General features: G+C 36.6%; 1 protein-coding gene across 3 annotated transcripts in view; it reads right to left on the bottom strand.

The window, feature by feature from the left end:
• The window catches only part of ZNF474 (zinc finger protein 474), a 163,251-nt gene that overhangs the window by 18,166 nt on the left and 122,314 nt on the right, over window positions 1–22,771 (bottom strand). For 2 of the 3 annotated variants that reach the window (XM_019940894.3, XM_073802437.1), the window contains one exon: window positions 21,535–21,587. The exons of the other annotated variant lie outside the window; for it this stretch is intronic. In XM_019940894.3, coding sequence (XP_019796453.1) covers window positions 21,535–21,587 — 53 coding nt within the window. The remainder of the gene's footprint in view (window positions 1–21,534; window positions 21,588–22,771) is intronic. 3 annotated transcript variants of the gene reach the window in all.

Here is a 22,771-nt window from a genome sequence, read left to right as displayed (position 1 = left end):
AAAATAATAATAACAATAAATTTGATTTAAAATATCTTAATCTGTTCTAATGCTTTAGCCCACATTCTTTATTTAGGTTCAACATACTATTGCCATCCTGGCACATGGTACAGCATTCATTTTGCAATTATAATCCTTATTCAGTGAAACTCCTTCATACACATAGTTCCACATAGGACATCTTACCTTCTGAAGTAAATAAAAATATTCTCTACAGGACTTCAACTCTCAGAATGGCTCTACTTTGGGGTTTCAACGGCCTTTCTGATTTCCAGCCCAGCACCTTGTACTAAGCAAGATGTACTTTATAAGCCAATAAATAAGAATAATAATTGTCTCCATGTTTATCAACTCAGACTCTTTCGGTCTTGTCTTCATCATGCATTTTGCCACTTAAGGCAAAGTCAAGGACTTTCAGTTTGCTTGTATTTATCTGTTGCCTGCCAAGTGATCCTCTGCTCTCAAACTCCCCAATCCCCACAAAAGTAGTTTAAGTTATTCTTATTTGAGGCCTTTATTTGGTTCTTTCATATTTCTGAGGCTTACTTTTCATCCATAAAATTAAAAATAGAAGTGAAAGTCATCTTTGCTTTTATGATTAAACCCTCATTTCATTAAATTGGATTTCACTAGCAGGACTTAAAGGCATAACCTTCTGCTTAGTATCACCGTCCTTTACCATTCCTGCAATCATTACTTCTGTGGCAGATGACTGTGGTTGGGCTTTTTTGTTGTTGTTGTTTTTAGTATATATCCCTTATTGTTCTTTGGAAAGTGGCCATTATTAACATGGAGGTTCTTCCATATTTCCAAGTTTATGTTTGCCAGATGCTCTAGAATAAATGATTATTCAAAACATATTTGAATCCTTTTTGTTTTCTTTCATAGCTTAAGTTTTGTACCCAAAGACTAATAAACTGAAAACATCATTTTCTTCTTATACATTTAAAAACTAGTCACATGCATATGTAAGACTTTTTTCTGTCTATATACAGTGCTAGAGGCATTAACTCCACATCTCTTGTAAAGTCCCCTGAGACTCAGAGAAGCAACTGTGAGGGGAATGGCCAAGCCACAGGAGTGCACCATGGGGTCCCTGTTCCTACCACCAGACTGGCAAGGCTAAAGGGCAAACTTGCACCAATGGTCAACCCAACATCCATTATCCAACAAGTGTCATGATTTTACAGTAAAAAGAAGTTGTTTACTATGTAGATGCCTTGAAAAAGGAGACATCTTTGGTTACTAAAGGTCTCTGTCTCTGGAAGAAAGTAAATGTAGGTTGTGGTGATATTTTTATTCATCAACAAGCTTTATTGTTATTATAAATGCCGTTACTATTACCACTCTACTTAACAATTGCCGGTAACTTTCACAAAATCATAGCCAGAGAAGTACGAATGAGAAAAACTCCTAGCCAGTGGGCCTCAGTAGGAGTCAGAGAAGATCATAGGTAGTTGTAGGCCCTGAGTACAGTCTGAAAGTCCAAATAAACTCCCAAAAGGTAAGGTAACCTGTGTTTGCAGTCAGGATAGCAACAAGGGGCTAAGGGAGATAGAATCATAGCTCACCCATCATGGAAGCCATATTCAGAAACAGGGCCAGGAACTCAAAGACAAGTGAGATGCTTACACAGAAGTGAAAATTACATCAGAGTTACCATTTGGAATTGCTTATTAGAGTCCCCAAAGCAAGTATGGCTCCTGGGGCAAGCTAAAGAAAGGCACACAAACCAATGGAGACATGGAGAGGGGTGTTTCTGTTTTACACGCACACACATCCCTCTTGAGTAAAGCAGACTCCCTCCCTTGATCTTGATTCCCAGATTCCATGCATCTTAGCAGAGCCAAGAGGAACTGGCAAAGGGCCTGGAGTTGGAGAGGGTATGTGAAGTTTAAAAACATATACATCGTTAAAAATCATTAAACATGTTGGTAACCCAAAGTGAATTCATACACACCCACAAAATTTGGCCTCTGACAGGTTAAACCGCTTGGGCCTTCAGTCCTTATTGGTGTTGAAACTAGGGCTGGGCTCTGTCTGCTGCCCAAGTTCACATGGACCCCGCAGTGAAGAGCAGTAACCAGCATTCTGCACAAGCGGGAATCTAACTTTAAGACAATTTTTCTCCAGGAGAAGTTCTTTGCACCTTGCTCCTTCTGCCTTACAAATCATGCTAGTTGGCAGCAGTGAAGTAGAAACCCACAGCTCTTGAGTTTGCCCTTGACAGAGCACATTGTAGAATGCTCAAACAGTAAAGGATTTTCCATAATCACAATGTAATTCAAAGTTGAATTGAGTAATCTTTGGTTTCAGAACAAGAAAAATAGCATTTAAGATGGCAAGAAAACATTTTTTTCTTAGGGAGTTAATGTAAAAACAGATATGGGATTTTATACTAGAAAGTGGGAGCAAGAATGAAAGTATTTACCTTCTTTTAACATGAGGTAACGTATTGGGTTGTCCAACAATTCGTGTGGGTTTTTCTGTAAAATCCTTTGGGAAAACCCAAACGAACTTTTTGGCCAAAACAGTAAAATCAAATTCTGTTGATTTTTTAAAATGTAGCCTTAAATAGAAATATGTAGCATGTACAAATAAACCCGGAATAGATAAAAGTATATTTTAACATATTTCTAATCTTAAGGAAAAGCATGCAGAATATGGCTGGCTTAAGTTTTTACTTAATAGGTAGAAAATATTATCCAAATCTTTCCTTTTCAAAGAATGGCGCATAGACTTGTAGCATTAACATCACCTGGGAGCTTGTGAGAAATGAAGAACTGTGGGCCCCAGCATGGTCATACTGGATTGGAATCTCCATTTTAATGGATCCCTAGGTGACTCACATGTACACAAAGGTTTTGAAGCCCTGATCTGAATTAACCATTCACCAAAGGCTTATCAAGTAGGCTTATAGAAAGCCTTCCTGTCCTCCAGCACCACATATAAACTTGCAAGCAAAGTAAAAATCATGTTTGCTCTGCAAATACAACTTCAAAATGAGGTCCCTAATACCCTCTTCAAACATTCGGGAGCCACCACCTATTTCTTTACTTTTCCACTTTTTTCTCTGAGATACTTCCTAGGATAAATACCTTCCCTTTTTGCATGGATTGTTTTGCCTGTGACTTTGGAAGACTGAATAACAGCTATGAAAGATACTAGAAAGGAGTAATACTGATAGATTTATTGGAAAGAAAAATAAGTGAAAGACAAGGCAGAAATACAAAAAAGCAAAAATAGCATGAACAAGAAAAATATCTGTGTATTTTATTTATATTGAAAATAGATTTATTGTTTATCTAAATATAAAAAAAATCTGTGTATTTTATTTATATTGAAAATAGATTTATTGTTTATCTAAATATAAAAAGAATGCATGCTAATAGTCTCTCATAGTTTTGCTAACTAAAAATTGTAAATTCTCAAATAATACAAAAAAGTAGTAGTGTTCAGAAACATCATCATGAAGGGAGAAACTTCTTTTGTTCTTTCAGTGGCCCAGCATCCACTTACCCATCTCCAGATAATTATCCCACCAGTTTTCTTTAACTGAGATTCCTCCTCTCTCCTCCTGACCCATCTGACTCTTAGGCCCCATGCTATAGGTATTATCCTATATCACCTATGGATATGGTGGAGATATGATGGAACATGTGACAGAGCACACAGGCCTAAGCCAATTAGAACCTCACGTTCTCTAGATCCCAGTGTTGGTTTGGGTATAAGCATGCATCCTAAGTTAACCAGCCAGGCCCAATGAACCTAGAGCTTTCAACTGAGTAATCAGAAGACTTTCTTTCATGCCAGTGCTGATATGGAGAGGAGGAGAGGCAAAAACTGTGGCAGCCTCCTTGTCACCATGAGGGGAGATATTGTTCTGAAGATAAAACCACCCCAGAGGAGGAAGGGCAGAAACGTGGAAACAGAGGGAAAAACTGGCTCTTCTTGAAGACCCTGTCTGAAGCCCTGAAAAAGATGTGCCTAGAAGCAAACCAGGACTCTATACTTTTCAGCTATCTGAGCCAAAAATAGATTGGATTGCTTAAATTAGATTTGACTGAGATTCTGTCACTTGTATTCAAGGGAAATATAACTAATACATGTTTGTATACTTCTATGCATACATCTGCATAGATGGATCTTATTATTTATAATTTCATTTTCAGTTTATTCTTTACCTATTATTTTTAACCTGCTATTCTCAACCCAAAAAATGTCATTAACATCTTTCTGAATAATTAAATTCAGATCTATATTGTTATTTTATTGGATATATGATGTTATATAATTTGTACTATAATTTATTGAATCAGTGTCATACTGAGAGACATTTACAGATTGTTTATACACATTAAAGAAAAACCTCATATATACTAATTTAACCTACACAATGATCTCCTTGGGATAAATTTCTAGAAGTAGAGTTGTTAGGCCAAAGGTACCTAATTTAGGATATTATACACACTCCTACACTGCTTTAGAGAAATCTGTAGAATTACATTTACACCAATAAGACCTGGACAATTCAGTGTTCCTTACAGTCACATAAACATCTGCTAATTTCATGAGCAAAAAATAATATATGTAATTTCTTTTCCATTTCTCTACTAGTGAGGGTGACTATTTTCTACACATTTGTCAGCCCTTCCATTTCTCCTTTTGTGAACCACCTATTACATTTTTACCCATATTTCTGTTACAGTGTTTGACTGCCTCATTGATATGCTAGAGCTCTTTATATATTAAGTGTATTAACTCTTTCTCATATATTTCCCAGGTTGTATTTTGTTTTTGATTTAACTTAAAGACTTTTCATGGTGGAGAAATTTTACATTATTATGTAACCAAATTTATCAAAATTTAATTATGGATCTTTTATTACTTATATTGCTTAGAAAGATTGTTGCATTCTAAGACTATAAAATTACTCACCCATATTTTCTTCTAGTAGGTTCTGGTTTCTTTCCATTCTTTACCTTTTTTAATATACATTTAAATCTTTGATCCACCTAGAAGTTATTTTACCATAAGGGATTCAGCTTTCTTTTCCCCAAATGTCTCGCCAGTAATCCCAATGTTATATACCAGAAATTCTATTCATCATCTCACCAATAAGAAATGCCATCTTTATCATATATTTAATTACCACATATCCTTGGGTCTATTTCTGGCTGCTTTATTATGTTTCATTTCAGACTGTTTCTGCCTCCTGTAGCAGTTTTGTGTTAGATATTGTAATTCATAAATTTTAATATCTAGTAGGATAAGTATTCTTACAATTCTTTTTTTGATCCTTCCAAATTGTCTTAACTTTTTATTTATCTATTTTTTAAATTAATTTTAGAATAGTTCAAAATCTTCTAAAGAAATAGTACTTCACAAGTCAGAAAGAGAAAAACAAAAACTGTATGCTAACACATATATATGGAATCTAAAAAAAAAAAAAAAAAAAGGTTCTGAAGAACCTAGGGTCAGGACAGGAATAAAGACGCAGACATAGGGCTTCCCTGGTGGTGCAGCGGTTGAGGGTCTGCCTGCCGATTCAGGGGACACGGGTTCGTGCCCCGGTCCGGGAAGATCTCACATGCCGTGGAATGCCTAGGCTCATGAGCCATGGCTGCTGAGCCTGTGCGTCCAGAGCCTGTGCTCCGCAATGGGAGAGGCCACAGCAGTGAGAGGCCCGCCCCCCCCAAAAAAGATGCAGACATAGATAATGGACTTGAGGACACGGGGAGGGGGAAGGGTAAGCAGGGACGAAGTGAGAGAGTGGCATGGACATGTATACACTACCAAATGTAAAATAGATAGCTAGTGGGAAGCAGTCACATAGCACAGGGAGATCAGCTCGGTGCTTTGTGACCACCTAGAGGGGTAGGATAGGGAGGGTGGGAGGGAGTCGCAAGAGGATATGGGGATATATGTATACATATAGCTGATTCCCTTTGTTGTACAGCAGAAGCTAACAGAATAAAGATATTAAAAAAAAAGAAAAAAGAAATAGTATTTCAATATTGAATAAAAATACATGAATATTATTATTTTGAGGAAAGTGAATAATAGTAAAATATTAAGTATTGGTAACCAAAAACATGGCACCTATTTTCATTTATTAAATTATAATTTAGTGTCCTTTAGAATATTTTATTTTTCTTTTATATACCTGCAAAATATTTCTTGATCAGTTTATTCAAATATATTTTTTATTTTATGTTTTTATTACTATTTTCAATACTCTACTTATCTTTTTTGTCAAATTTGGATTATTATTATTATGTAAAGAATATCTTCTTATTTATAGTTTTTGGGAGACTTAAAATAATATTTTAAAGTCAGGAATAGGTCCTGAATTTAATCAAATATTTTTAGCATCTATTGTGATTTGACTGATTGAAAGAAATCAATGTATTTGCCAGTACTGAATTGGATACATTCTTGGAGTTAATCTCACTCAGTTATATTGTATTACTCTTTTGATGTACTGCTAAATTCTCTCTGCTAATATACCATTCACAGCTTTTGTGAGGAAAGAGAGAGGGGAAGAGACAGAGGGAAGAGAGAGAGATAGAGAAGAGAATTTGTTCAATGTTACTGTCACACATATGCTAGTGTCATAAAAGAATATGAAGAGAATTCCTTATTTTGTGTTGCTCTGGAACAAATTCAAATCACGTTGGAGTAATCTGGCTCTTGGAAGAATGAAAATAATTTCTAAAGATACCTTCTGTGTCAGAAGCATTTTGGAAAACTTTAACAACATTCACAATTTCTTGCACAATTTGTAGTCTATTTCTTCTTGAGAAAAAAAATGAAGTTTTAAAAGTTATTAGTATAAAATTGTGCAAAACATTTTCTTACGATGATTTTCTCATTATCTGTAGTCATCTCTCCTTTTCATTGCGTATTTTATGAATTCATGTTTTTTCTCTCTCTTTTGTTCTCACTCATACTTAGTATTGGTAGATTATTTATTTATTTAATTGTATTTGATCCTCCCTCCCTCCAGACCCAAGTTTTGAATTAATTTATAATTTCTATCACTTTTTTCATTATGGAATTTTGCTCCTCATTTAAAAAAATTTCTTCCTTATGTTTTTCTAAAGTTTATTTTAGATTCATTTTTCTAGCTAAACTGGCACCTTATTCACTTATTTCCATTCTTTTTCATTTTTAGTAATATAAATGTATATGGTTTAAAATTTTTTCCCTCACTGTTATTTTTCAGATATTCTGTAACTGTGATGTTATTGTTTACTTAACCTGAGAACTATTTTACAAAAAAAAATTTTGTTTTTTTTCTGATTTTCCTATTTGTTTCTAGCACTGAATGCATTTTTTGTCACAGAATGTTGCTTATAGTATTTCTACTTTGGGGTTTATTTTTTTGTTTCAAACAGTATGATAAATATCTGTGAATATCTATGGGTCCTTGAAAAAATGATGCATTTCTTTGTTTCTAGGGTTTGTTATTTGACATCTACACATCTATTAAATACTGTTACACATATTGCTATTCAAATCTTCTGTATTTAAATTTTGTCTTTTTTATCCATAAAGTATAGAAACCGATGCGTTGCCTTTCACTATTATTGTGTTTTTGTAAATATATCATTTATCTTCAGTAATTTTATATATTATTCATATTTTTACTTATAAGGAATAATTATAACTTCTCTGTAAATTTTAACCTACACCATTAAGTAGGTTGCATCAGCTTGCATTCACCTCTGCTTGATAATAGTTAACATTCTCTCCCAACATTTTGTTTATTTAGTAGATCATTATGCCATTTACTTTTATCATGGGGCTAATATATTAGATTTTTTTGTCATACCAATGATCTTTTCTGCTTTTAATGTCTTACATCTTCTTCCTTTGCCATCTTCTTCTTTGACGTTTGAAAAAAATAGACTATTTTGAATTCAAAAAGCAATTGCAGTTACAGCTTTAAATAATACGCTTAATCCTACAGTTCTCAATATATCAACTTTCACTTCAAGTATAGTTATTTATCCTCACTTTGAGAAATTAGGAAACAAAAGTTAATTTTGACAATCATTTTCGTTTCTAAGTGCTTACTCGCATCTCCCTTGTTCCAAACCTAGAAGGACTGATGCACAAATTGTTTTATTATTAATTTGTGCCATAACAGTACCCCTAAGTTGTTGTCCAAAGAAATATCTATTACACTGGTAAAAACAGAGACAAGAGACTAGACACCTGCAATAATTGTTTAAGGACACAAATTTTATAACTTAAATTTCTAGTAGGCCACTTTATCTCATTACCTTGACTGAGAAGAGGGACTGTTTCAAAACTGAAAATTGTTAGTATGAACAACCCGCTATTATTTTGTGCCACCTCATACCCCTCAGTAGCTGCAGCCAAAATATTTTAGTTTTCAGTCCCCCTTCTCATTAAAATGCAAAAAAGGGAAATGTATTCAGCCTTATTCTTGTACAAACAACAAAAACAAATCCACTGGAGGATAACGCTGCACTCTTCACTCGACTTTGACAGTGGAAACCTATTCTATGTTGATTAAGCAACTATGTAGCTGGATTCCTTTCTTATTTTTTGAATTATAATATTCCTTATGGCATTATATTAAAAATTAACCCATGGCAGGGGATAAGGGAGGAGAATAGGAATGAAGTATATTTTCCCACCCACCCAAATTGTGGCCAACTGGCAGAAACTACTGAACATGTCAGCATGTCACCCTGCTTTGGCTCAGAAGGAAAGTAATAGCCTTTGGTCCCATCTAGTCCCCAAGCACCAGAATGAATTCTGACAATCATACCTTTTTCTCTGCAGGTTTGCCTTTCTGGCTGTGTGTGTGTGTGTGTGTGTGTGTGTGTGTGTGTGTGTGTGTGTGTATGAATCCTCATGTGTACATAGACGCCTGCTGGAAATTGTTTCAATCCCTCTGTTCACATGTAATCAACATGCCCGCTCTCTTCTTACATTGAATTTTGGAAAGTGAGCCCTTGCAGTGCCCCATGCCTGCTTTAAATAGCCAAAGAATCAGAATCAGGAGACTCTAACTCTTCTAAGAGATGTCTTAGTGTGGTATGGCTAAGAAGTTTGCATGGCAACAGAGAGATGTAGGAGCAATGCCCTGTTTTTTCTCTCTGCTTTGGAAACTGAAAGGGTTGTTTCCTTTTATCTTTTTTTTCCTGTCACTGTTAAATTTAATTAACTATATATAAAGTATTAGAAATCCTTTGGATCTGATTATGAGTTTGGTCCAGAAAATGTGTAATCCCCAATGAAGCATGTATTAAGAGTCAACTCCTTTCCAAAACTGTAGTAATCAGATGTTAGTATATGAATAGTTTTGGGCTTGGCTAGAAAACTTATCTCTTTACTCCATCTTTTTGTACTTAAACTATAAACTTTAAGAGTAATTTGTTTCCTATATCAGTCAGGGTCCTTGCAAGAAACAGCTGGCACATTCAAATCAGATAATTTGTGGATCATTTTAAAAAGACACCTTTACAGGGCTTCCCTGGTGGCGCAGTGGTTGGGAGTCCGCCTGCCGATGCGGGGGACACGGGTTCGTGCCCCGGTCTGGGGGGGTCCCGCGTGCCGTGGAGCGGCCGTGCCCGTGGGCCATGGCCGCTGGGCCTGCGCGTCCGGAGCCTGTGCTCCGCGACGGGGGAGGCCGCAGCGGTGAGAGGCCCGCGTACCACAAAAAAAAAAAAAAAAAAAGAAGACACCTTTACAAAGGTGTGAGCAGGGTATAGAGAAACCAGAAGGGATGGTGTGGTACTTGGGGTAAGGAACACCAAGGAACCACTCTCACCCTAGGCCTGAGAAGGCAAGGGGAGGACATTGCTTCTGGAATAGGGGAGAAAAGAAGGGAGTGAAGAAGACCCTTCACAAGAGCTGAGATCTTAAGTTACATGGCCAGCCCAAATCAACCTGCAGGAAGAAAATGGATATAAATGTCCAAACCTTATTCTCCTCTTCCCTCAGGTCTCCTGCTGGCTCTCCCACTGGTCAACCCTACAAGATCTCAGAGGGCAAGTGAACTCGTGATGCTAAGGCTTAAGTCAGTCCCCTGGTATGCAAAGTGTGGCAGAAAGGGTGAAGGGAAACTGGAAGACATCTGGAACATTTCTATTAACATCAACTGATATCTATTCAACAACTACAGGAATTCCTCATTTCGCAAATTTCATCATCTACGTGAATTGGAATCCAAGGAGAACTTTCCCATGGAAATTGAGTCTTTAGGTTGTAGGAGATTGCTATGGTAAAGTGGAAGTAAATAGACATGTGTTGTCCTAAGATGTGTATTCCAATACTGATGTTACCACGTGCTAGTTGTATAACTTTGGATGAGTCACTCCAGATCTTTTGTATTCAATGGTATTATCAGTATGGTGATGACAGTCATGTTTTTTTTATTTTTGTCAAGGATGATTGCTAGTATAAAGTTATCTAGTATATAAGAGAATACTCAGAAATATAATAAATTTTAATTTACTTTGGAAATATTTCTCTGAAGCCATGACATTTTCAGTCTCTTTGCAAGTCAGACTTTCCTCCTCTGAAATGGAGGTACTCTTGCCAAAATTGGTTGGTTGTTTAACAGTTCAGATATTTGTATCTTATGGAAGTGAATGAGTGCTCAGAGTGTATACACTGACTTTCCCCAGGGAATTCCCAATTTCCTTCATCACATCAAGGAAATCTTATAAATAATGTCATACACAGAGAGACTGCTTTGCTCATCAATTACATACAGTTACCTCCAGAGAGAGGGTCTGCCTTGCCAAGAATACTGCTGATTTGGCTCTCACTAGGGAAGCAAAGAGCTGATGCAACAGGCATTGCATTAAGGACCTTTGCGTATTGTCTTCCTAGCTCTCTCCCTCTAGAACTCTGAGCTGGTTTCAGAGGCTATGGGAAGCTATGGAAAGTGCAATCCACAGGTATTTTGGGATGTATGCTCTGGGACCAGTTCAGCAACAAAAGAGTATCTTAATTTGGGAGACTTTAACAAACTTCAGAAATAAAAGTAGACAAGAAATATGTATAAAGTAGACAAAAAAATGCAATAAAACAAAACAAACAAAAGAAACTCCTAGGGCTTCCCTGGTGGCACAGTGGTTGAGAACCTGCCTGCTAATGCAGGGGACATGGGTTCGAGCCCTGGTCTGGGAAGGTCCCACATGCCACGGAGCAACTAGGTCCGTGAGCCACAACTACTGAGCCTGCGCGTCTGGAGCCTGTGCTCCGCAACAATAGAGGCCGTGAGAGTGAGAGGCCTGTGCACCGCGATGAAGAGTGGTCCCTGCTTGCCACAACTAGAGAAAGCTCCCGCACAGAAATGAAGACCCAACACAGCCAAAAATAAAATAAAGAAAGAAAGAAAAAAAGAAACTCCTAAAGGATAGAAAAAGGAGAGAAGCCAAGACAGGAAAATCTATCCACTTTGAAACTTAAAAACACACACAAAATGATAATAATAATAATAAACCTAGGCTTAAAAGTATTTAATAAAGTAAAAATTAAATATAAATGAACCATATATTCAACATAAACTAGAAAAAGAATGAAAAAACACACCCAAAGAAACTATAAGAGGAGTCAAAAGACAGAAATAGAAATTAATTAATTAAAAGCACAATAGGGCTTCCCTGGTGGCGCAGTGGTTGGGAGTCCACCTGCTGACGCAAGGGACATGGGTTCGTGCCCCGGTCCGGGAAGATCTCACACGCCACGGAGCGGCTGGGCCCGTGAGCCATGGTCGCTGAGCCTGCGCGTCCAGAGCCTGCGCTCCGCAATGGGAGAGGCCACAACAGTGAGAGGCCCGTGTACCGCAAAAAAAAAAAAAAAAAAAGCACAATAGAACATATATTTAAGGTCAAAAGTTGGCTCTTTGAAAATACCAATAAACAGCCCTTTTGTAACCTGATCAAGAATAAAAAAAACTTAGAATGATAAAGAGATCAAAAGTATAAATTCCAGAATTTTTTAAAACATAAGAGAACATTTTTATACAAAGTAATTTTTAAAATTGGAATGATTGGCTCTTCCAGAAAAAATATACATTAATAAGATTTCTTAAAGAAGTTAAAAACAGAATAGACCAGCAGCATAGACAAAATCTAAAATATAGACAAAAGCCAGGATCAGAACATTTTATGGGTGGATTCTACAAAATCAGAACCAGAATACTGAAAGAAGAGAATGCAATAGATCTTCTCTTATAAAGTTAGATGCAAAACCCCTAAATTTAATATTAGCATTTTTTATTGAGGTATAATTCACATACAACATTATTTAGTTTCAGATATACAATATAATGATTCAATATTTGTATATATTGCAAAATGATCACCACAGTAAGGTTAGTTAACATCTGTCACCATACACAGTTGTAGGAGATATTAGCACTTTTAGTGAAGAATTTCATTAAAACAATAATATACATCATGATCAAAAAGGGTTTAACACAGTATTGCTAAATATTGGAAAAGTGATAGATAAATAGGTCAATGGAAGAGTATAGGGAATCTAGAATTCAGAAATTCATTTATTTGTGTGTGTATATGATGGAGTATGCAAAAAGTGGTGTTGGGACAATTGACTGTCCTTTAAAAAAGGATTAGATTCCTACTTCGGACAATTTTTGAAAATTCAACTTGAAAAACAAGTTAAGTGTAAAACAAGAATAATATACATTATGACCAAAAAAGGATTAAAGTAATAATGCTAGATAATAATGCTAGATATTGGAAAATTAATAAAGTGATCAACAGAATAGAATGGACAATCCAGAAACAAATTCTTGTGTGAAAATGATGTACTATACAATAAATGGTGCTTGAACAATTGATCATCTATTCAAAGTGAAAAAAATTAAATTTAGATCTGTTTCATCCCATGCTAAAACGTTAAAAAAGGAATTTTAGTTGGCTTAATAAGTAAGCTTAAAATGAAACAAATGAACAAACAAAAGAACTTTGAAAGTGCTAACAGAAACAAGATAGACTAGGTAATTCCCTGGTGGTCCAGTGGTTAGGACACCACACTTCCATTGCAGGGAGCACAGGTTCAATCTCTGGTTAGAGAACTAAGATCCCACATGCTACATGGCACAGCCAAAAAAAAAAAAAAAAAAAATCAGAAACAAGATAGAATATATATATTTATTTATATTCTTGGGATAAAGAAGACCTTATTAAAAAAACACAAAACTTCAGAATTCCTGGTGAAAAGGCTAAAGTTTTTCTACGTAAAACTTCTGAAACTTTTTGGATGTTTTGATATTGGCATATCACAAAAAGCTCCATCCACCTATGCCCCATTTCCCTCACTGATTATGACTAAAAACTCTGAGCAAAATACAAAAAAACTTGAAGACTCTGAAAAGTAGACAAAATTAAGTTTCTCATTTTTTTCTCTTTTCTTTTGTGGCTTTGCCCCCACGGCAGGCTCTGGTCTTGGAGTGCTACAGCAGCAGCAATACTGTAAGTGGCTAAAACTCCAAGAAATATCCCATATTTCTGGCCAGAGGAAAATGAGTGTCCAGGGGCTGGAGAGTGAGAGGAGAATCCTAGAAGGGAGAGCTGGAGAGGAACGTGCTCAGATACTCAGTGTGAACCTGCACAATCTCAGGTTCAACCCTGATGTATGGGAGATTTTAACACCCATTTCTCACCAAATGATAGAACAATGAGATGAAACCCTTGTACAGATACAGACGATCTGAACAACACTATCAACCGTTTTGATCTAATTTATAGAACACTACATTCAAAAACTAGAGAATACTACACATTTTTTCCCCAAGTGCTCATAGAACGCTGACAGATATAGACCATAAGTGGGACCATATAACATGTTTTTATAAAATTAAAAGGATCAAAATTATACAAAGTGATTCTCTGACCACAAAGGAATTAAATTAGAAATCAATAACAATAACATATCTTAGGAAAATCCTATGTATCTGGAAATTAAGTAACAGTCACAGGTTAAAGATGAAATCAGAGGCATAGTTAGAAAATATTTTGAATTGAACAACAATGAAAATACAACACTGCGAAATTTGTGGGATGCTGCTAAAACAGTGTTGAGAAGGAAAAGTTGCTTTATATAAGAAAGAAGAAAGCTCTAAAAGCAAAGACGTAAGTTTCACTTCAAGAAAAAAGAAAAAGAAGAGGAAAGTAAACCCCAAGTAAGTAGAAGGAAAGAAATAATAAAGATAAAAACAGAAATCAATGAGACGGAAAATGGACAATAGAGAAACTGCTTAGCAAACCCAAAAACTGTCTCTTTGAAAAGACCAACAAAATTGACAAAACTCTAGCTAGACTGATCAAGAAAAAAAGAGAGATAATATAAATCACCAATATTAGTAATGAAAAAGGGGTTATCAACACTACAGATATTAAAGAACAATAAGACCATGCTATGAATAACTTTATGCTAAAAAATAGGAATATTGAAATGAATAAATACATTTCCAAAAAATATGACATATCAAAACTGACTTAAGAAAAAAATAAATGACATAAATAACTCTATATGTATTAAAGCAATTTACTTTGTTATCAAAACCTTCCCAAGAAGAAAAAGTCCAGGCCTAGATAAATTCACTGGTGAATTCTATAAAATATTGAAGAAAGAAATAACACACCAATCTTATTCAAATATAGTAAAAAATAGAGGACGAGTAATCACTGCCCAAAAATTTAGTAAAGCAAGTTTGTATGTTCAATTGATTTTTGGCAACGTCGCCAATGCAATTCAATGGGAAAAAAAATTTTTTTTAACTAACATTGCTCAATCAAATGGCTATCCACAGGGGAAAAATGAATATCAACCCTCACATCACATGATGCCTAACATGTAACTAAAAAGGGTCACAGACACAAATATAATATACAAAATGAGAAAACTTCTAGAAAAAAGCACAAGAGAAAATCTTTGCAATATTGGGATAGGGAGATATTTCCTAGATAGAATACTGAAAGCATGAAGCATAAGGGAAAAATAGATAAGTTAGAACTCTTCAGAAATGGAAAACTTTTTCTTACTGAAAGACACTAATGAGAACACACAAAGGCAAGTCATGGAGCATCAAAGAAACTATTGGCAAGCCAGATACAAGACAAAGACTTGTAACCAGAATACATAAAGCACTCTTATAACTCAATTATAAAGACTAAAAACCCAATAAGAAAATGGAAAATTGAAAGAGCTGCTTTACAAAAGAAGCTATACAAATGTCTAATAAGCACATGAAATGATGATCAATAATATCATCAGTCATCAGGGAAGTATCACAATGAGACATAACTATATACTCTTTAGAATGGCTAAAATTAACAAAAACTGGCCATACCAAGTGTTGGTAAAAATGTGGAAAAACTGGAACTCTTAAAGTACTGCTGGAAAACATGTAAAATGGTACAATTACAGTGGAAAAAAATAACTATGAAGCAGTGAAACCTAGCCAACTGTTCCCACTCAAAGTAAAACCTCTTAAGAGTCTGTAATTGCTCTCCAAATTCTCAGCCTCCATTATTGCTCAAGTCAAGTTTTTAATCCTTATAACAAGTCAATTAAACCTCTTTTGCCAAAATGACCAATGACCTTGCTATAGACTGACTGAATGTTTGTCTCCCTCCAAAATTCATATGTTGAAATCCTAAGCCCCATTGTGATGGAATTAGGAGATAGGACCTTTGGGAGCTAAGTAGGTCATGCATTGGAATATTCCCCTTATAAAAGAGACCTCAGAGAGTTTCCTCACCCACTCCAGCCTGTGAGGATACAGCAAGAAGTCAGCTGCCTGTGAACCAGGAAGTGGGCCTTCTTCAGAGAATCTATCTGTGCCTTGATCTTGAACTTTCTAGTCTCCAGAATTGTGAAAAATAAATTTCTTATTTATGTTGTTTATAAACCACTCAGTCTATGGTATTCTGTCTTAGCTTGAATGGAGTAAGAGAGAAATTGATGCTGAGAGTGAGGTGTTACTATTACAAACACCTAAAAGTGTGGAAGCAGTTTGGGAACTGGGTAAGGAGTGAAGGCTGGAAGAGTTTTGAGATGCATGCTAGAAAAATCTTACATTGCTATGAACAGACCATTGAGGGTGATTCTGGTAAGAGCTCAGGAGAGGAAAGCTCTAGAGAGAGCCTCACATTTTCTTGAGAATAGCTGAGTAATCCTGACCAGAATGTTCGTACAAATATGGCCTATAAAGGCCATTCTGATGAGGTCTCAGACAGAAATGAAGAACATGTTATTGAAAACTGGAAAAAAGGCGATCCTTGTAATAAAGTGTCTAATAACTTGACTGAATTGTGCTCCTGTTCCGGTGTTTTGTGGAAGGTAGAACTTGCAGGCAATGAAATGGAATATTTAGCTAAAATAATTTCTAAGCAAAGTGTTGGAGGTGAGGCCTAGCTCCTTCTGAATGCTTACAGGAAAATGTGAGAAGAGAGAAATGACTTAAAGTTGGAATTGTTACGCAAAAAGGAAGCAGAACTTAGAGATTTGACAAATTCTCATCCTACCCATATTGCAAAATTGAGAAAGTGTGTTGGGAGAGAACACTAAGGATGTGGTCAAGCATCTCTCTGATAAAGAGATTGGTTTGTGTGTGCACCATGGATTTCATCAGCAACCCCAGTAGGAAAACTGCCAGTCTGAACTGAGGAGGAAGGATATGGGAAAGATGAAGGGAGACCAGACTGTTGGTCTTCTGGAATTTCTCAAGATGGAGCCCTAGAACTATTTGATTATGAATGTGCACTGTTCTTCAAGACAAGGAAAGAATAACCCTGAAGGCAATTCAGAGATCATCAGGGCCACCCCCTTGGTTTCAAAATGGGAGCCTATCACCTCACTTTCAACAGGCCAGACGGCCTCTGCTCAAAGCCATGGGGGGTGGGGTTGCCCAGCATCTTGGGGTTCCCACCCAGCCCTGCCAAAGCTTCAGGGGAAAGACTGCTTTCCTAGTGGGCCTACAAGATGGAACTTCTGCCCCAGTGTCTGGAAGGTGGGACATTTGCCCCACCTGGATCTGGAGGGCAGAGCATCAAGTCAAAGAGGACTGTACTTAAGCCTTAGATCTCATGGAGCTTGCCTTGTTTGGACTTACTTGGGACCTCTTACTGCTGTTTTCTTTCCTATTTCTCCGTTTTGAAATGCAAGCATCTATTCACTCTGACCTTCTCGTAGTGCCTGTCAGGCCACACACGTTCCTGCTGTAGGCCCTTTGCAATTGCTGCTCTCATCGTCTCAAAGTCTCCTCCCCCAGGTCTTGGAATGGAGTCCATTCTCTTCTCTCAATTTTATGCTCAAATATCTCACAAGACACTTCCCTGATGACTTTGTCTAAATAGAACTCCCAACACTCTCATCGCTCTTAGTCTCCTATTCTGCTTTGTTTTTCTTCAAAGAAAAATATTTGTTTTATTCCTCCTCCCACCCCTTCAATGAAAGTCCCAAGAGTTCAGGGATTTTGTGTTTCCCAATTACAGTTATATTCCCAGTATCTGGAACATGGTAGGGACTCAATAAATACTTGTTTTCTGTTGGTTTAAGATCAGCACTGTTCATTTTCTAAAGAGAATTATGTGGTGCACTCTGATTTTCAAATGTTTGCTATCCCCTCCTACTGGGGGATTGATTCTACACTCTTCCCCATGGAATTCAGGCATGGCTGTGGGACCTTCCCTGGGCAGAAGCTTTAAGAGCCTGCATATGGCTCACCATGCCTTCTTTGCTATTCCTCCACAATCACCAGCCATGTCCTAGACAGAGGCTGCTCTGTCAGCCTGAGCCCCAGGGAAAATGCTGTGGAGCAAAGCTGCCATTGATCATATGGATCTGTGGCATGTGTAGTAAATAAACTGCTATATTAAGCCACTGAGATTTGGGGTCTGTTCATTTCTACAGTATAACCTAATTTATCCTGACTGGTACAGACACCTATGCAACCATAGGGCCCAAGAGTACCTAAAATATATTTGACAAATTACATAAGTTTGCCTGAGTTGTTTCTTCCTAAACAACCTACTGTTTTCCTACCACAGCATTTTCTTTGAAAAGATAAAATCAAACAGCCAAAAGCACTGGGACATTTATTTTGGCATCATCAGAAGTTATTATTTTATTTCTTCATGTTTTCATGAAAAAGTATTATAGGAAAAAGTAAAGTAGCTTATGGATTTAAAAACTGTTGCCCAAACATGGCATAACTTAAAACTGAGTAAGATACTTATAAATAACACTGATTCTAAAGCTTTGCTTCAGGCCAATTGAATAAGAATCCCTGGGACTTGTGTCTTCAAATCTGTATTATTTTTAAAGTTACCCAACTGATTACGATGTAGCTAGTCCAAAACCCAGTACTTAAGGTAAATATCTCTGTACTTATAACCCTAGGACACATAGGGAGATATACAGACCAGCAAGAGTCCCTATTCTAACCCACTTAAAAACACATCCCAAGGTATGGCTTCTATAATCCCTCATTGAATTGCTATGCTTCAAATTGTCAGTGGAAATTTTGAAAGATAACGTCCTAAAGAAGAAAATATTTGCCTCAGTTTCGATGGTCATTAAATGGAAATGGCTTACACTATACAAAATTCTCCAGGCAGCATCACTGAGATCCACTCTCATAGAAGTAGATAGAACTAAGAATTCCATTATAAACCCAATACAATTGTCTTCTGTTTAGACTTGTAATACTGACTTGGATCTAGCAGGAGAATTTCCTTTATTAATATGATATGAGTTAGTTGCTTACATTATTTTATAAGCTATAATTCAGATAAAATAGAACCAGTTACCAAGAATCTTTTAGGAAACACTAGAATTTTACTATTATGTGCCAGAAACTGTCAGTGTCAGATGTGAAGAAATAAATTGAGCTCCACATGGATATTTCCAAACACAGGCAATATAATGAAGTCCTGCTTCTTACACAAAAAGTCATTTTACCCCCATCCGTACCTCATCCCAAGAGTCCCTCCCTCAAAGGGATGAAGAAATGAAAGAAAGGGTTGTAGGCTTTGAACTTTTATTTGACTTTGATGGCAGGGTTGAAGGTCTCATAAAATGGAAACGTTGAATGAGAGGGCATTTGTGCTACCAATAGAATTGGAGAAAACACACTCACCTACCAATGCTCTGAAAGGAAACCAGAAATCTTACACCAGCTTGTAATGTAATTGCTTTTAGGAGCAAGGGACAATCATATTGAACAATCCCTTCTAAAATGAGCTGGGTAGTGTAATGAGGGTTACCAAGCCAGAAGCAATAGCTGGAGCAATGTGGTTTGCTGGATGCAAGGATCAGCTCTGCCTGCTTAGGCAGAAACTCAGCCTCACCCAGATATTCATGCAGCATTCAGGAAAAACAGAGATAAACATCTGCCATTGCTGACAGATAAAGAGAACTGGTCTACAACATCTTGGCTTCTTTGCCTTCATGTTCAGTAATGCAAACACAAATGAGCTTTTTCCTTCCCATGAGGTAACTAATTAGTAGATAAGTTATTTCAAGTCCTAGTATTACTACAAAGAAAAATAAATTCCTTCTGGCACCACCCTAAAAGAAGAATTTCAATGGGATTACATTCCTTTAATCTATATGAACAGAATAATACCTTCTTTTTTTAACCGTTCCTCAGTCAAATCCCTATCACATGCTTTCTTCATTCCCATTTAAAAGTAGCTTTTATATCTTGGGTTTTATGATTAAACCTTGCCAACGCTAGTCAGAAGTACAGATTTTAATCAATTATCTGCATTATTTGGAATAATTCACAAATTAAAACACAATGCTTGAATTATTCAGAAAACTGGGGAGATAAATATAAATCACATGCATGTAGAGAGAGAGAGAGACAGACAGATATGATACAGACTATTCCATACAGCTCCAGAATACTGGGTGATCCTGCCATTCTGCAGTTTTTCTGCTCAAATCAGCCTGTGAATTGAATGAAGGTGAGAGCTGCCTAGAAAATTTTAAAAGTTTCTGCTTTTCTGAAATTTTAATTGGAAATGTTTATAAATAACAACTGTTTTTATGTGTGTCTCCCTTCTCATAATTTCAAAAGACTTATTTTAAAATTTAACAGATTAGGTGCTTATCATCACAGGCTATAGTCACCTAACATAGTTATCAAACATTGCTGGGAAAGGTGAAAAAATTTTTTCAGGTCTTAGGTCTACCTCATTCGTTTGAGAAGTGAAATGTTCCTCTTTTAGTCTCATGCTCCCTTCAGCTTCTAACTTCTACATAATGGCCAGCAAATTTCAACTTATTCTTAAAAATTGTCAATAGAGCAACATCTTCTTTCTTAAAAGAAATCGTGGAACCTCCCCCAAATCCACTTTATCCAGGGGGAAATGTTACTTTATTTGGGTAAAATTTTAAAGAACATACAAATTTTAGTTCTTATTTCTTGTTTATCTCAAAGATCCAATGCAAAAAAAAAAGGAAGGGAAAAAGATATCAACGGTTCAAAAAGTTTTGTACTTTGGTAGCAGAGTTATTTGCCAGTCTATGCTACATTTGAAATTTGAGAGAATAAAAAAAATCCCTATTAAATCCTTTATCATGCTTCATAGTACTTCACAGTAGTCATTTCATTTCTAGTATTTACGATATATTAAATAATTTTATGTCAATATTTTATTTCCCATTAACCTACAAGTTCCAAGAAGGCAGGAATGTGCCTGTCTTACTTGACTCTGTGAAATATATTTTTAAGTTAATGCATAAATTTATTTGAATAAATGAATGGCTCTGAATGACTGAGCCAATCTATACAATGGGAACAGAGACAGCCTTTGTGTTTTTGCCAGTCACAACTTGTCCAAGCCATTTACAGGAACTCAATCCTCAGTGCATAGATCAAAGATCTGATAATATTTAGAAAGTGGTCTGAGAGTTAAATGCTTTTTTTGCCAATTTTTAAGAAGTTTCCAAAATAGTGATCCAAGAATTGTGATTGAGTGAAGCTATTGTTACACACACAAAGCATGAGTTTTTGAGAATTTGAGGAAGCAGTGGGACATGCTGAGCGGTTTGGTGTAGTGTCACAGTGGTCAACACGCTAAGAATACTTGTCAGAATACTGTATGACATCACTTACATGTGGGATCTAAAAAATACAACAAACTAGCAAATATAACAAAAAGAAGCAGACTCATAGATATAGAGAACAAACCAGTGGTTACCAGTGGGGAGAGGGAAAGGGGCACCATGGGGATGCGGAAGTGGGAGGTACAAACTATTGGGTGTAAGATAAGCCCAAGGATGTATTATACAACACAGGGAGTATAGACAATATTTTGTAATAACTGTAAATGGAAAGTAACCTTTAAAACTGTATAAAAAATTAAAATTAATTAATTAATTAATTTTTAGAAAAGGAATCCTCATCAGGGGTTTTGTACATCAGTAAATCTCTCAGGATCGTTTTAAATTTGGAACTATGTGTCAAGAACTGAGATGGGTCTGAGATTCTAACGTACATACCAACAATTTAGCTTGCCACAGTTTCATGGAGGCCGGCAGATGACACAGGACCCCTGGATCAGAGACACAGAACAGTTCATTATACACAGCAAGAGCAGTAACATTTCTACGCTAGTCACTGAACCCCAGGGCCCTGGGAGGAAAGCTACACTAAACCCGTACATGCAGTGGGTTATGCCACAGGAGGGGAACCCTGAGCTCAGGGAACCTGAATCTTTTATGATGGGGAGGGAACACGCCTGTACTTTGCTCTAAAGGGAGATGCTCTATTTCCCAAGGCTGCCCACTCTATACACATCCTTAGAAAGATAGCCCAGAAGAAAGGACAGTTGGTATCTCTGTTGCAAGATGTGCAGAAACATGAGAGGCTCATGGAGAACTGTCACTCAACACCACGTCTCTGAAAAGTTTTTCCCTAGGGCCTTTAATAAATTAATTGATACCCAGTGATGGGCACAAATATACACACAAAGATATCCTCCAGCCCTCTACATGGCTTACACACGCTAATGTCAGAAGATGGAATAAGATGACTGAAGAGCTAGAAAGCGAAGTGTTCAGCTAAGAAGAGAGGGCAGGAGGCAAGCACCCCTTCTATCAACTGGCTTTGCTGTGTCAGATGGGAGTGAAAATAGGGATGAGGAAAAACTCCAAATAAGCTATTCTGCTCTCCTGTCAGGATATATTGTGATTTGGGGCACGTTAAATCACTTCTCTTTATCTTATTCTTATGTGGAGCCTATGAAAACCAGAATAACCCTTTAAAGGCTGTTTTACCTTCGCTTAACACACAGCTGCACTGTTATCCTCAAAGGCCAGAAAAGACACAAGAACAAGAGTTCAGATATGCCAGAGGTTTCAAGGGTGAAAGAAAAAGAAGAAAAGCCATTTGCCACCTGTCATGCAAAGATCTGGCACTGCTGACATGGAAATCCTCTGAATCTGGCTTATTCCTATCCTTGCTAGAGCACTTATATTAAAAACGAACAGAATTTTCAAGGTTTGGAGTCAGAGGGAGCCTTAGTCAAGCAGGACAATATGCCTGATTTTTAAGAAAACATCGCCTGCCTTTGTTCTTTAGCGTGAGAGACCTTTCCAAACAACAGGCCCTCAGGGTACACAGTAAGTGTAAAGGTTTTTTCAAGGATAATAAAAAACTCTTGAGGATTTATAAACTGTTTCATCTGTCAGAAACTATTTATGCAGACTTAGCACATAAAGTGAATTATTCTTATTA

Source organism: Tursiops truncatus, chromosome 3, assembly GCF_011762595.2.
Source record: "Tursiops truncatus isolate mTurTru1 chromosome 3, mTurTru1.mat.Y, whole genome shotgun sequence".
In the NCBI taxonomy this organism is placed as follows: Eukaryota; Metazoa; Chordata; class Mammalia; order Artiodactyla; family Delphinidae; genus Tursiops; species Tursiops truncatus.
The sequence above is the reverse complement of the archived record's forward strand: the minus strand, read 5'-3'. Positions and strand labels throughout refer to the sequence as shown.